Source organism: Phlebotomus papatasi, chromosome 1, assembly GCF_024763615.1.
Source record: "Phlebotomus papatasi isolate M1 chromosome 1, Ppap_2.1, whole genome shotgun sequence".
Taxonomy (NCBI): Eukaryota; Metazoa; Arthropoda; class Insecta; order Diptera; family Psychodidae; genus Phlebotomus; species Phlebotomus papatasi.
In genome coordinates this window covers 93,511,534-93,527,323 of record NC_077222.1, presented here as the reverse complement: position 1 = coordinate 93,527,323, position 15,790 = coordinate 93,511,534, and the positions used below count along the sequence as shown (strand labels likewise).

The window sequence follows — 15,790 nt, the reverse complement described above, 5'->3', positions numbered from 1 at the left end:
CAAACCTTTGTTAAAATGAATTAAAGTTTTTTATTTACAGAGTTTTGTAGAAATGAACAAAGGTTTCTTCGTCTACAAACCTTCGCTCAAATGACTCAAAGGGGTTCTCTACAAAGCTTTGTAAAAACTGAGCTATGTTTTGTTCATCTATCTACTAACTTGTATCAAGATATATAAAAGGTTATTCATCTATTAACCTTTGTCAAAATGAACGAAGGTTTGTTCATCCACAAAGCTTTATAAAAAATCAACAAAAGCTTAGCACAAAGAACAAAAGATTGTTCATCTACAAATGTTTGTAAAAATGAACGAAGTTTTATTCATTTAAGAAGCTTTGTAAAAATCAACAAAAGGATTGTTTATCTGCAAACTTTTGTTGAAATTAATAAAGATTTGTTCATCCACAAACCTTTGTTAAAATAGACGAAGATTGTTCATCTACAGAGCTTTGCAGAAACAGACAAAAATTTGTTCATCTACAATTTTGAATTCAAATGAACAAACGTTTATTCATCTACAAACCTTAAATGAAATGAACGATAGGATTGTTCATCTACAAACATTTGTCAATATGAAGAAAGGTTTGTTCATCTACAGGGCTTTATAAAAACAAAGGTCAGTCCATATACAAAGCTTTGTTAAAATAAAGAAAAGGTAGTTCATCTACAAACCTTCGTCAAGTTAGTCAAAGGTTTGTTTATCCACAAAGCTTTTCAAAAAAAAAAAAACAAAAAAACAAAAGGTGTGTTCATCTACAAACGTTTGCCAACATGAATAGAGGTTTGTGTCCCTACGAACTTTTGTTGAAATAAACAAACCTTTGTTAATTTTAAATAATTCAGAGACTACTAATAAAATTTTCCCAGAGCTTTCGAATCAGTCTCGAAGGCTTTATCGCTAGTCAAGTTTTTAAAATTTTCTCTGAGATCCGTTCGTAAATTGCGTTATAATTTTTTCAGGGCAATTAGGGGAAATAAAGACACTTTTTACAATTTTCACAAACTTGGTATAAAAAATTTAGCTTCTTCAAGGTGTCTGGAAACTCATATTTACTCGCACTCATTGAGAAAGATTTTACAACAAAGACTTGTTCATCTACAAACCTTTGATAGTAAAGGTTTATTCTCCATAAATATCACGTTTCTCACAGATTGCAGGAAACGTTTCTATGATTTTGAAAATGTTTGTGAAATTATTGAAATGTTTCTACGATTTCGGCGGAAACGTTTCTGAAATTCTGGAATTATTTGTGCGATTGTAGAAACGATTTTGGAAACGTTTCTGTGATTACAGAAACGCTTGTGGATTGTGGAATACTGGAAACGTTTCTAAAATTCTGGACATGATTCTGCCATTAAAGAAACATTTCTGCGTCTATAGAAACATTTATGCGATTGTAAAAACGATTTTGGAAACGTTTCTGTCATTATGGAAATGTTTTTGGAATTCTGGAAACATTTCTGAAATTCTGGAAACGATTTTGCGATTGCAGGAACGTTACTGCGTTTATAGAATCATTTGTGCAATTGTAGAAACGATTTTGGAAACGTTTCTATGATTACAGAAACGTTTGTAGAAATCTGGAAACGTTCCTGAAACTCTGGATACGATTCTGCGATTACAGAAATATTTCTGCGTCTATAGAAACATTTGTGCGATTGTAAAAACGATTTTGGAAACATTTCTATGATTACAGAAACGTTTGTGAAATTCTGGAAACATTCCTGAAATTCTGGAAATGATTCTGCGATCACAGAAACATTTCTACGTCTATAGAAACATTTGTACGATTGTAAAAACGATTTTGGAAACGTTTCTATGATTACAGAAACGTTTGTGAAATTCTGGAAACGTTTCTGAAATTCTGGAAATGATTCTGCGATTACAGACACCTACGTCTATAGAAATGTTTGTGCGATTGTAGAAACGATTATAGAAACGTTTGTGCAACTCTGGAAACGTTCCTGAAATTCTGGAAACGATTCTGCGATTGCAGATACGTTTCTACGTCTATAGAAACATTTGTGCGATTGCAAAAACGATTTTCGAAACTTTTCTGTGATTACAGAGCAAAGTAATTTGGTAATTAATTTGTATTGTACGTCTCTTATAAACTGTTATACAAGAATGATATATTATATAAAACCATTTAAAGCGTAAAAATATTTGGTCATTCTAATGTCTTATAACTTCGTAAATTTTAAAATGTTTGTCGTCATAAGTATCAAGTGATTTGAGGAAAGTCTGGATTCACTGGAAGCGTTATTCAGTTATTCAATCTATGATAAATCTAGCCAAGATATCATAGAACTTCTAGATCTATTCCAAACAATTATAAAGCGACTGAAAATAATTTGTTTATACATAACACAATTTATAATAAAAAGAAGCAGTATGATTTTTACATTATTTAAAACACTTTTGACACGAAATCAGATTGTAAGCATTTAATGAAAAATTTCACATAAATCTTACAACTGCCTCAAAAGTTGGAAAAATATCGATGAAAATGCAATTCTGCATTTTCAGTCAATAATTCCACCTCAGCATAAATTTTCTTGCACCCCAAAAAGTGAAATAAATCAAAAGTAGAAGAGGACACTGAATAAAAAACGACAAAGAGCAAAGTGAGAGTAAGAAATCAATCGCTTTTTGAATAAGTTAACTTACAACTTGGCATTGTTGGAGTTTTGTCTTCCACAAAAAAAAAAACAGATTTAGGTCAGAAAGTCTGCCCTTAAACTCTCTCTAAATGCATGATGAACACACAAAAAGACTTTAGAGAGCTATTATTGAGTTTTTGGGAAAATCAATTGGGAAATGAAAGAGAGAAATTGAGTGTATCAGCAATAATTTTATTTTGGACAGTTTGATGAATAAATCTCTCTCCAACATTGACATATCAGACAATTGTGCTAAAAGAGCTAATTATTGCCGGAATGAGGAAGACATAGAGGACAGCCTGTCCTTTATTCTGTCAACAACATGTTCCCCTGACAATTGGCATTAAAACCCATTTGCAAAATTTAAATGAAACCCCATTGAAATTGACTTTAATGGTCTCTTAACAAGATTACTATTTTAAAAAAATCAATGGATATTTGTGGTCAAATTTAGTTGACTTTTTTCCCATGAAATTTCCCATTCCTTTCCATTAAAGTGTAAATTTTTGAACAGTTTGGGGACTTCTTACAGAAAAGGACAGATACATAATTTGGAAAACCACTTTGTGGGAACTTTTTACTGTTTTTTTTTACTGTTGTCCTTTCTAAAAGCCTTCACTCATTGGGAGCAATTTTCATTAAAAATTTGACAGAATATAGGCAATATCCTTCAAAAAAGCAATTTCTGAGGAAAGTTGATCTAAATGGTACAGAGAACTTACATTCTCGTGATTTCAATCTAATGTTCCTTGTAGAATTTTTATTAAAAGTTTCACACCTTTTTTTGTGAGGATAGAAAATTACAATATTCTTAATATTGATGAAAATATTTTTTTTGGAAGCGTGGCCTAAATTTATTTCTGGCGGAACATACAGAAGGGCAACGCATAAGAGAAAAAAGATTAACATTTCAGTCCCATTTCGAGAAATATGGTGTTTCTCGACCGTTTCGTGTTTCTTCAATGATTGAAAAAAATGTGATTCTGCAGTTTTATGGATTTTCCTTTGGAAGAAAAGGTTTGAAATACAAGAAAACTGGATGTTGTAAAAAAATTGTGAAAAATAATGAATTTTCATAATTAAACCAAACTTTTTTTGACATTTTATAAAAACAGTAAACTTTTAACCTTTTAACAAACAAATAGCCAAGGTTTTTCTTTATAGTAGCATATTTATTTGATTTATGGAAGTGTTTCTTCAATTTTAAAAGCATTTCAGGGTTCTCGTGAGCGTTCTTGTATTTACAGAAACGTTTAGTTTCTTCAATTTGATTCCACGATTCTAGAAACATGTTCACGTTAATTGAATGCAGTTTTTCAATTCATAGAAGCGTTTCTCTTGTGCATTTTGTACGCGCTATCTTATCTACATAATAGATTTTGGAATTAATACAAACTTTTCGTGTTTCTCTAACACATTTCGACGATTATTGCAATGTTTCCATTGCTTTTGGATAATTTTTGCGTTTCTATATTCCCGTATTTCTTATAAGAATTTTCGCGATCATATTCGCGTTGTTTTTCAGAATATTTTTGACCAAATGTATTCTCGTTTTTGTATATTAAGTTCAATAACTCTTACAAACGTATCTATGGATTGCAGAAACATTTCTACTATATAGAAAACGTTTCTACGATGATTAGAACGTATCGGAGATTACAGAAATGTTTTTTTGTGGTTACAGAAACATTTCGACGATTGTAGAAATGTTTCAGATATTACAAAAACCTTTCTACGACTCAGAAATCGTTTCTGCGCTTCAGAAAACGTTTTTGCGCTTCAGGATAACGTTTCTATGATTATAGAAACGTTTCTACGTCAATAGTAACGTTTTTACAACAATAGAAGCATTTCTGCGATTACAGAAACATTTTGGCGATTATAAAAATGTTTCTGCGATTATAGAAATGTTTCTGAGATCATAGAAACGTTCATGCGATACATAAAAACATTTCTACACTTTAGAAAAACTTTTCTACGATTATAGAAATATTTCTAAGATAATACAAGCGTTTGTGCGATTACGGAAACGTTTCGATGATTATAGAATCGTTTCTGAGATTATAGAAATATTTCTGAGATTCAGAAAATGTTTCTGCTCTCTAGAAGAAATGTTTCTGCGATTGCAGAAACGTTTCGGTGATTATAGAAACGTTTCTGCGATTACAGAAACGTTTCGGCGATTATAGAAACGTTTCTGAGATTGTAGAAATATTTTGCGATTTAGAAACGTTTCTGCGATTATAGAAACGTTTCGTCGATTACAGAAACGCTTCGGTGATTATAGAAACGTTACTGAGATTGTAGAAATATTTTGCGATTTAGAAAACATTTTTGCGATTTAGAAAAAGTTTCTGCGCTTTAGGGAAAACGTTTCTAAGATTATAGAAACATTTCTGCGATTATAGAAGCGTTTCCTCGATTACGGAAACGCTTCGGTGATTATAGAAACGTTTCTGAGATTGTATAAATATTTTGCGATTTAGAAAACGTTTCTGTGCTTTAGAAAAAAACGTTTCTGCGATTACAGAAACGCTTCGGCGATTATAGAAACATTTCTGAGATTGTAGAAATATTTTGCGATTTAGAAAACATTTTTGCGATTTAGAAAACGTTTCTGCGCCTTAGGGAAAACGTTTCTAGGATTATAGAAACGTTTCTGCGATTATAGAAGCATTTCGACGATTACAGAAACGCTTCGGCGATTGTAGAAACGTTTCTGAGACTGTAGAAATATTTTGCAATTTAGAAAACGTTTCTGTGCTTTAGAAAAAAACATTTCTGCGATTATAGAAACGTTTCATCGATTACAGAAACGCTTCGGCGATTATAGAAACGTTTTTGAGATTGTAAAAATATTTCTGGGATTCAGAAAACGTTTCTGCGCTTTAGAAAAACGTTTCTACGATTATGGCAACGATTCTGCGATCACAAAATCGGGTTCTGCGATTACAGAAACGTTTCGGAGATTATAATAGTTTCTACGATTTTAGATATGTTTCTGAGATTATACATCGTTTCTGCAACTCAGAAAAACATTTCTGCGACTGTTGAAACATTTTTGCGGTTACAGAAAAATTTTGACGATTACAGAAAAGTTACTACGATTACAGAATCCTCTCTGCGATCATAGAAACATTTCTAAGTATTGAAATAATTGTGCGATTCAGAGAATGCTTTTGTATTTCTTGAGTGCATTTTCGCAATTCTAGAAGTGTTTTCGTGTTTCAAAAAAACACTTTCGGGTTTGTCGATGTTTTTCTATGTTTTTTGGGTGTATATTTGCCTATACGTTTCCATGCATCTTGGATACGTTTACGAAGTCATCGGAACGTTTCTTGTTTCTTAAATGAGTTTTTGCATTTCTAAAAACACTTCTGTGATTCTTAGAAGCTTTTCAGATTTTACAGGAACGTTTTCACGTTCCTTTAATGTATATCCAATCCATGTTTTTCAAAACGTTTCCGTGGATCAAAAATTTCTTTTTGCTCTAACGATGTTTTATTCTGGAATAAATTGACCGTCGAGGAATAATCATGAGGTCTTTAAGTATCCGTACCACTTTTATTCTATAACATAATCTTTCATACCAGTAACAACAGCAAGTTTTCAAAAATTTAAACTTGTTTTACTGGTGATGGGCTTTAATTTTTTTGCAAGATTATTTTATTTATTTTTTAACTGATCGAATTTGAGATTTTTCTTACGGATAGTTTTTTTTTAATTATTATTAACCGACTACGTCTTATGCCCAACGCACAATAACTTTTGTTTAGTAAACATGTTTTTGACATTTCAATCAGAGTCAGTTCATCATTTCAATATAGTCATAAACGATCCATATAGCGAAGTGCCCCTATTAGCACACTTGACTGTATAAAGATTTTTTTTATAATTATTATTAAAAATCTTTAAAATAAAAATGTTTTGAGATGGTTTGCAGAAGATTTTGTACTCACCTTGACCAGTTGCAGCATTGGGATTGGCCAGTGGAATGGCCAGCCGAGCATTAACTGCCAGTAGATGATCCCGCCTGGCCACTAGATTGTTCACATGTTCTTCCAGCCTCACATTTTCCGTCTGCAGCTGATGCAGGCAGGACAGCAATGAAGCAACTGGGAGAGAAAAGAAATTAAAGCCCTCCGAAATATTCCCTGGCGTCGCCGTTAGACTTACTGTCAAAATGCTGAGCCTGCTCCATTAGAAATTGCGATCCTTGTTCCCATTGTCGTTCCAGCAGTTGCTCTAGGCTCTGTGGCGTCGTTCCTGATCCACTACTCGATCCGGATCCTGCTCCTAGCATCGTAGTCAGAGATGGCGGACCTTGCGTTGCTGCTGCCTTGGAACTGCTGTACGGTGTGTGTTTCCCGGGAAATGGAGGTCCCACGAGCTGAGGACTAGTGTCCATGGCTGGCGATGTGTATACGCTGTGTGCCTCAATTTCCATGTGAAGCTGATCTGACATCTTCTGAGCCACGCTACTGGCCGGATTGAGTTGATTGCCCAACATATGAGTGACATGGATGCCATTTTGGAATATCTTGAGCTCCTTCGATTCCACCTGACTCGGATTCGATGCAGCTGCAACAGTTGCCGCTGCTGCCGCCGCCGCCTTGCGACTTCTCTTTCGTGTCGAAGCACCAGCTTCACTTCCTGGACTACTCGGTGGTGAATCCTTTGGCGGCAGACTACTTGATGCTGCCACAGTCGATGACGTCGAAGGTTGCGATTCATAGGTGAACTTTAATCCCGCAAACGAACTACCACCCCCCGAGACAGCCGAAGCAAAATTAACCGTCGTTTCTGGGGTCCTGGAAGTAGAATGAGGCGGTGGCGTTTCACTCATCACGAGCCCACGAGTTGCTGGCCGTGATGCCTTTGCCACCATTTGGGTCTCCAAACCACTTCCGCCTCCTCCTCCAAAGCCCCCAACAACACCACCCCCAAAATCGCCATGATTGTGCCCCCCAGCAGCTGATGTTGTGTGACTATTTGTGATGGAAAAAGTACATTCAGTTGCAGTGGGAAAGGTGCTCGAATCGAACTGCACCACATTCTTTTGATTTTTGACTGATGATGAATTTGCAGATGAGGCCGTTGGACGTTTCTTTGATGATCGTGACTTACTACTTTAACATTGTTTTTTTTTTTGGTTTTTTTTGGGACATGTTTTTGTGCATGATTTTTTTGAACACCAAAAAAAATTAGGGCATTTTTGCATGTGGTTTTGTGATTTTTTTTGTGATTTTGTTTTCGCAGAAAGCCAAAAGGAAAGAAGATGTGAATGGAAGCAAAAGATTACAAGATGATACAGAAAAATCGGCAGACAATGTTAAGAGAGGATAATAATACATTTAAAAAAAAAGGAAGAGAGGCTTACATGAAAAAAAAAAAAATAAAAGAACCAACAAAGGCAAAAATTATTGTGGAGAGAAAATTGTAACTATAAAACATAAATGTTACATTATACACATGGAGAAAAAAAAAATTAGCGCAAAAAGCTGTTTTCAGCTGAGAAATATTCATAGCACAAAATTCAGTATCTGTTGCTAACTCTGCAGAAATGTGCAACAGCACTCGATTGGTTTTAAAAATGAAGGGGTTTATACGTTGCACTGATTTTATACTTATACTTTATTCACTGACTTTTTATTAAGATCTTTAAATTTAATTCTTTTAACTTATTTATTTATATTTGATTTATTTTTTCGTGGTTTTTGAAAATGTGAGGTTATGGTATTCGAATGATTTCTAAAGAAAATACAGCGAATACGTTTTTAAATATTCAATCTTACTACATATTTCCTATTAGAAATTACAAAAATTGAGTGAAAAACATGATACAGCATTTCTGTTTTGAGGTTAGTTATAGCATAACCTCAAATTTATTTTTTTATTTGAGGTTATGTCTCAACTAACTTCGAAACAAAAGGGGTGGCAAAGCATCCAAGTAAAAAACTAATTCAAAATGGTCAAAACATGCAACCAACTTAAAATAAACCGGCTATATTTTGAGTTTATGTCATTTGAGAGGCCAATAGTGGGTTTGGACATTTCTAAAGTTGTACATCGCACATTGAATATTACAATGGCGGATGTCAGATTTCAGCATTTTTCAGGAGACGGCCTCAGAAACTAAATTTGATAATATTTTCTTATTTTCATTTACAAATTTTAAAGATTGTTTGTATATGATTCCACTGGATAGAGCACATTATGTGGAACTCGAAATGTTGGACTTTTATTACCCAAAAATATAGTTATTTAAAAAAATAAAAAATAATCCGTCACTTTTACACTTATGCGGCAAAATTGCCAAAATTATACGTCACTGTAATACTAAAAATCCAGACAAGGATTTTAAGATACGCCTCTTGTTTAGTAATTTAAATTTTAATAGAATTATTTTTTTATTGGATTTCAACAATATTTCTTTTGTTGTTCAACTATAAATTAATTTTAAAAATCCTAGACCCATTGAAATTAAAAATAAATAATGAAAAGTTGTGTATTTTATTTATATTTCATTTTATTTGTCCATGAATCCAATTCATTTCTTCAGATCTCTTTGTACTCTATATACAATTGACATTTTTTATATAAAAAAGTCAAGATTCGAATATTTACAATTTAGTCAAGATTTTGATAAAATGTGTAGTGCTTTTTTAGAATAAGATTTCAGTCACACAAAGAAATAAAATCACGTTTCTTTGTATCTTTTAGAGGAAGTGGTCCATTGTATACCTTTTCCATCTTGCAATTTCTCTCTACAAAACAATCCACTGCACTGCACGAGCGATAACTAGGTTATGTTGTCACTGTTTATTCCTCGAAATGTCAAAAAATGAATGCCGTTTAGTGATACAGTGGCGTAGGATTCATGGTCAGTGGAATAGTGGCGTATGATTCCTCAGATAGCGCCATTGTAACACTAAAAACACTCATAGAAATAATTATACGCCACTTTTATGCTATTTTTGTTCTGCAAGCTTGACAAATACTCAAAATTATGAAAAATATTTCTAACAAAGTTGTTGAGATTATTAAATATAATGAATATTTATTAAATTTCCTATCAGAAAACAGCAATATCTCAAAATTGACAAAAACCAAGATCCGCCGTTGTAATATTCAATGTGCGATATGATAAATACATGTGTTTAAAAGTGATAATAAATAACAAGAAATAATCTGTTTTTTGATAATTCATAATTTAGGTTAAAATGGCATGTTAGACGGAGTTAAAAGGTGGGAAATCGTCCAGATACTACCGGAATGAATCTGCATCGTTAATTGCCAAATTTTATGGAAAATCACGAAAGGTTATTACATAAAATATTCAAATATTATAATGGTGAGGCACGAGTACATCTGAAAAACGCTACTTGTAGACCCAGGGTTTCGACTCAGAGAGTCGATAACCGCATTGTAGTATCTGTGATAGTGACCCAATGATGCCTGCTTCATAAATTGAGAGACAGTTGGTTACTGAAGGAATACAGGTCTCTACTGTTACAAAAACCAGCCCATTTTGAAGGAAAATGGTAAGAATATTTGGGTGACTAGCAATATTCCATTGGTTAGCTAGTTTAATCTGGATAAAATGTTGTAGTTTTACTTGTTGAACATGTTTCAAGTAAATTAACAACTTTTTATTCAGATTGGTCTTGCTTACCAATGGAATATTGAGAGCTACCCAAACATTCTTATCATTTTCTTTCAATATGGGCTTGTTTTTGTAACAGTAGGGACCGGTGTTCCTTCAGTAACCAACTATCTTTCAATTTATGAAACAAACATCATTGGGTCACTATCAGAGATACTTACAATGCGGTTATCGACTCTCTGAGTCGAAACCCTGGGTCTACAAGTAGCGTTTTTCAGATGTACTCGTGCCTCACCATTATAATATTTGAATATTTTATGTAATAACCTTTCGTGATTTTCCATAAAATTTGGCAATTAACGATGCAGATTCATTCCGGTAGTATCTGGACGATTTCCCACCTTTCAACTTTTTGTAATTTTCCATTTTTAGGGCAGAATCACATTGACAGTAAAATGCTCACCGTCACCGTCAAAGCCCTCACCGTATTTCGTTGATTTACGCATTTTCATTGCAATTCTTACGCAAATTCTGAATTACCGTGTTACATTATGTCATACTCGGTGGCACTAGGTGAAAATAGTATAAGAAAATTGAAGAAATAAAGCGAAAATGCGATAAACGGTAAGCAAAAAAAACTAGGATTTTTTTGCTACAGTTTTTCGTACAGTTTTATTGCTCACCGTTTATCGCATTTCCGCTTTATTTATTCAATTTTCTTAAACTATTTTCACCTAGTGCCACCGAGTATGACATAAGGTAACACGGTAATTCAGAATTTGCGTAAGAATTGCAATGAAAATGCGTAAATTAACGAAATACGGTGAGGGCTTTGACGGTGACGGTGAGCATTTTACTGTCAATGTGATTCTGCCCTTACTCTAAATTATAAAATATCAAAAAACAGATTATTTCTTATTATTTAACATCATTTTTATATACATATATTTACCACTGACAACTTTAAAAATGTACAAATACACCTTTTGCTCTTCAAATGACATAAACTCAAAATGTAACTGGTTTACATTAAGTTGGTTGCATGTTTTGACTATTTTGAATTAGTTTTTTTAAATGAGGCAACAAACTTTTGATTTTTCAAAAATGACCAACTTTCGGAAAACAATTATTTTTGATATGAAATAAAATTAATTTTTTTTTTTTGAAAAATATAAATAATATCTACGGATTACAGGGAACTCATCTGCAAAAAGAAAAATTTTAAAAAGTAATTTTTTCTATCATTTTTTTCAATTGATTTCTCAAACATGCATTAGGCAACAAACTATTGACACCCACTGTATGTCAATTTGATCTTCATAACAAAGCCTAAAAATGTTCAAAGCTTTTCTTACGTGATTCTGCATTTATTCAGTGTCAAATTGAAGTAAAAATTATTATTAATCCTTTTCTCCATTTTTTTAAATTAAGTGATTAAAATTTTTTGCGTATATAAAAAAATAGTCACTGAGAATCTTTAACCTATGAACCCCTTGTCCATTTCAATCTAATCACCAATAGTCTCCAAAGGTATCAGAAATCAATTGGCTCTTAAAAAGCCATAAAAAATTAATAGGTCTTTATCTCCTCTCACTCGCCTGAGTGCCTCTTCTGAGAGCTTCCAATCTCAGTCTATGAATATTTCCCGCCAAAATCAAAGTGGACTGAAATGTTTGAGGATGTGACGAAGAAACCAAAGAGAAACAAAACACAACGGGATGATTTACCAAGAGAGTGGACTGAGAAGGATTCTTACCTTGATCGACGTCCTGGGAGATTCGGTGGATCCTCCTGGACGGGCGTTGGCGTAGCTCTGGGCGGTGGTTGTTTCTCGTACGTGATCTTGAGCATTCCACTGTCTGACTGATGCACAGCCGCCACATTGCCGGAAGTCAAGATCTGACTGTGAATCCCAATGGGCGAGAGATTCTGCATTTGCGTGGCAGCCCCGGAAGCCGGAGTACTGGCCTGTTCGGGTGGATGGGCCAGCAGGGGCGACGAGGCGGCTTGCTGAACTAGAGGAGACTGCCTCTCCTGCATGCCCTGATGCTGCAGGATGACATTCTGATGATTCGGTGGCATCTGCACAATAGGACTTGCCCGCTGGGACTGCTGGGGATTTCCCAGGCGTCCCATCGTAAAGCTACCCATTTGTTCGGCTGAGCGATTGTGCAGAGCCTGCTGAAAGAGACTTCCAGCCGTACTGGTGCTCGGAATATTCCCCGACAGCATTCCCGGACTGCTGCTACTTGTATTGTTATTCGTGGGCAGATTAATTCCAGCCACAGATGCCGTTGACAGCGGCACAGACACTCGGATACTCTGTGTCGTTGTGCTAGGCTGCATTTCGGCCGGCGTAGCGGCGGCAAAAGGCGACGAAGCCGCCTGTACGCGACCCAAATCGCCCACATCCTTGATAACAGGCGGTTTAATAATTGACGCTGTCGCTTGCACCGGCATTGGCTGATTGCTCGCCAGAACGTGCTGCTTGGGCAGGGACAGAGTAGCTGGTCCAGTTGTGAGAAGAGTACTCCCCAGAGGACCATCCGTTGGTGTCTGGAGAGCCGGCGATGAACTCGCTGTGCTCTCCGTTCGCACCTGACAGCCAAAACAAAAAAAAAAACAGAAGAAACCCAGAAAGGTTTCCATCAGACTAACTTCACTTTCATCTATTTACCATTTTTCTTTCCTCTTTTCGGCTTTCGTGCGGCACTCATTAATGCTTTTCTTGCACAACTCAAAAGTGTTTTTTTTTTCTTAATGCGATTTGTGAGTTTTCTATTGACAAATACTCACCACGAACTCTTTACTTTATTTGAACTTTGAAAATTAAAGGTTTCATTATTTCCGTTAATTTGAATTTGAATTTTGACAGACTGACAAAATGTCAAAATTTCAAAATACGGAACCAAAAGGCGAATTTCATTTAACTTTTCTCTGATTGGACATACTTTGTAAATTAATTTGATTTTAATGCATGACATTTCTTATACGTCAGAATTTTCGAATTTTAAAAAGTTTAAGAGAGACAGTATCTTCACTGAGAGAAATCCGAAAAAGTTTAAATAACATTCGTGAAATGTTAATTTTACCCTGCAGTATTGAAACTGATCCGAAATCGGTGTAAATATTATGCTTTTTAGGTGTATTATTGGTTAAAGTTACCTTTTTCACGATAATTTTACACTTAAAAGGGTGTAAAATTAGCATTAAAAAATGTTGATATATTTTTACACCTAAAAAGTGTTAAAGTTATGAGAAAAAAAAGTTAATCGCACCCTCTTTTTTTCTCAGTGTTTGAATTATGATACAGGGACCTCTCGACATTTCATTTTTCCATACGTCCTTGCATAGAGGCACTGAAGATTATATTGGCGAGTTTTTTCCTAAAGAGAATTGACTTATCAGTCTGATATATTTCGAAATCGTGCATTAAAAGCTATCTAAAAATACATATTTCATAATGTTCGCCGAAATAATACAAGAACTACGAGCAAATTTGTTCAAGTCGCGGTGCAATAGCTGCAACATTTTTACAAGGAAAAGTGAAAAATAGCTTCACTTTTTATTACACTGAGAAAAAAACGGGGATGCGATTAACTTTTTTTCCTCATAGCTTTTAACACTTTTTAGGTGTAAAAATATATCGACATTTTTTAATGTTAATTTTACACCTTTTTAAGGGTAAAATTAACATGGAAAAGGGTAACTTTAACCCCTAAAACACCTTAAAAGCATAATTTTTACACCTATTTCGGATCAATACTGCAGGGTAAAATAAACATTTCCTGAATGTTATTTTAACTTTTTCAGATTTCTCTCACTCAGTGTAGGATTGATGGTCCCCTGTATGTCATTTAATAAATTTCCGAAATTCCGGAAATATTCATCAGCGGCCAAAAACTCGTTATCTTCGACTATTTAAAATATTAAATTGATTAGGTTCCAGTAAAAGCAAACGTAGTTGAGCAAATTACATTTTCCGTTAAATTCAAATTTTGACATCTAATGAAATGTCAAAATTTCAGAATTTGGATAGTAAATTTTTGAAATTTTCCAAGGACTCGCTTCTGACCTGAAGCTCTCTTCACAAATTTAGTTCAGAACAAAAATCTTCAACAGATTTCAAAGTCAAATGTCAAATTAAGAAAAAAAAACTCAGACCCAGGGTATTTCAAAATCCTCTTCAAATATTTTTCTATGACAGAATAAAGTTTTGAAATTGTTCGGTAAGTATAGCAATTGGAAAAAGGGTTCATTTTCTTTAAATTTCGAGGACATTTCTTTTCGAAATTTCGAAACAAAGTGTTTTTCCCAAATATTTGAATTACATTTATATGGTCTAAAATTATTTATAAACTTTTATTGATTGTTTTTTACTAAAGAAATAGCAAAATATTAAACAGAATACATTTTATCATAAGATTTCGAATTTCAATTTTTATGTCCCATAAAACATCAAGATTTCGGAAAATGACGCTAAAGTTTCCGAGATCCTTGAAGTTTTGGGTTGTGGTCTGCAATAATTTTATTTTTGTCATTGACTTATTAAATTATGAAAGGTTCAAAATGTTGAAAAGAATATTTTGTACTTTAAGTTTTGAGTTCTAAATTTTAACAACTCATAATGTCAAATTTTCGTAATGTATTATAGGTTGCTTCCGAAACCATCCGTATTTTCTGTTGTGTTCAGAAAGATTTAGTTGACTTAAAAGATATGTAAAATTAGGTTTTCAATAGTGAGCTCTTAACATCAATTTGATTTTGACATTAATCCGCAATTAACAAATTATCCGGTTTCCGGAAAATCCGGAGTTGTTTTTTTTCATTTTCAACTGAGAAAAATGTTTTTAAACACATAAAATTTTGTAAGATGAAAAGAATCTGATATTTTTAACCTGTTTTGACTTTGATAAAAAAAAAAACGTCAAATTTATGAAAAATTTTGTATTACCTCCTTAAGATATTCCTAAGGCAAAAGTATCAGGTTTTTTAAAGGGATAATGAAAAATGAAAAAATTTGTGAATTCAATTGAACACCAGAGAGAAATCTAAGAAAGTTTCAAGCATTAAACTTTTTTTTTAATTTAATTTTGACGTTAAGTGAAATGTCAAACTTTCCGAAAATGATCCAAATACTTCGAAAATGTCCGAAAAAAAAACACTTTTTTCGAACAAAATTATGTTATTTTCTTGCGTGAATATGATTGCGAATTTAGGAATGCATTCAAATATTTGAATTTTATACTTTGAGTTGAATTTTATACTTTGAGTTGAAATGTCAAATTTTCCGAAAATGATCCGAGCACTTCCGGAATTGCCCAAAGCCTCCTTATTCAAAGAGAGAGAAATCCAAGAAAGTTTTAAGCATTACACTTTTTTTAAAAATTTAATTGTGACGTTAAATTAAACGTCAGACTTTCCGAAAATGATCCAAATACTACGAAAACGTCCGAAAAAGTTTTCGAACAAAATTATGTTATTTTCTTGCGAGAATACAATTGCGAAACTAGGAGAGTGC

At 33.6% G+C, this 15,790-nt stretch overlaps 1 protein-coding gene across 10 annotated transcripts in view; it reads right to left on the bottom strand.

The window, feature by feature from the left end:
* LOC129809769 (protein AF-10) overlaps nucleotides 1-15,790 on the bottom strand; it is a 33,791-nt gene that overhangs the window by 7,381 nt on the left and 10,620 nt on the right. For 4 of the 10 annotated variants that reach the window (XM_055859831.1, XM_055859830.1, XM_055859834.1 and 1 more), the window contains exons 6-8: nucleotides 12,026-12,867; nucleotides 6,840-7,792; nucleotides 6,623-6,778 (exon numbers count right to left, since the gene is read on the bottom strand). In XM_055859831.1, coding sequence (XP_055715806.1) covers nucleotides 6,623-6,778; nucleotides 6,840-7,792; nucleotides 12,026-12,867 — 1,951 coding nt within the window. The remainder of the gene's footprint in view (nucleotides 1-6,622; nucleotides 6,779-6,839; nucleotides 7,793-12,025; nucleotides 12,868-15,790) is intronic. The other 6 variants (XM_055859833.1, XM_055859835.1, XM_055859837.1 and 3 more) reach the window with 3 other exon arrangements.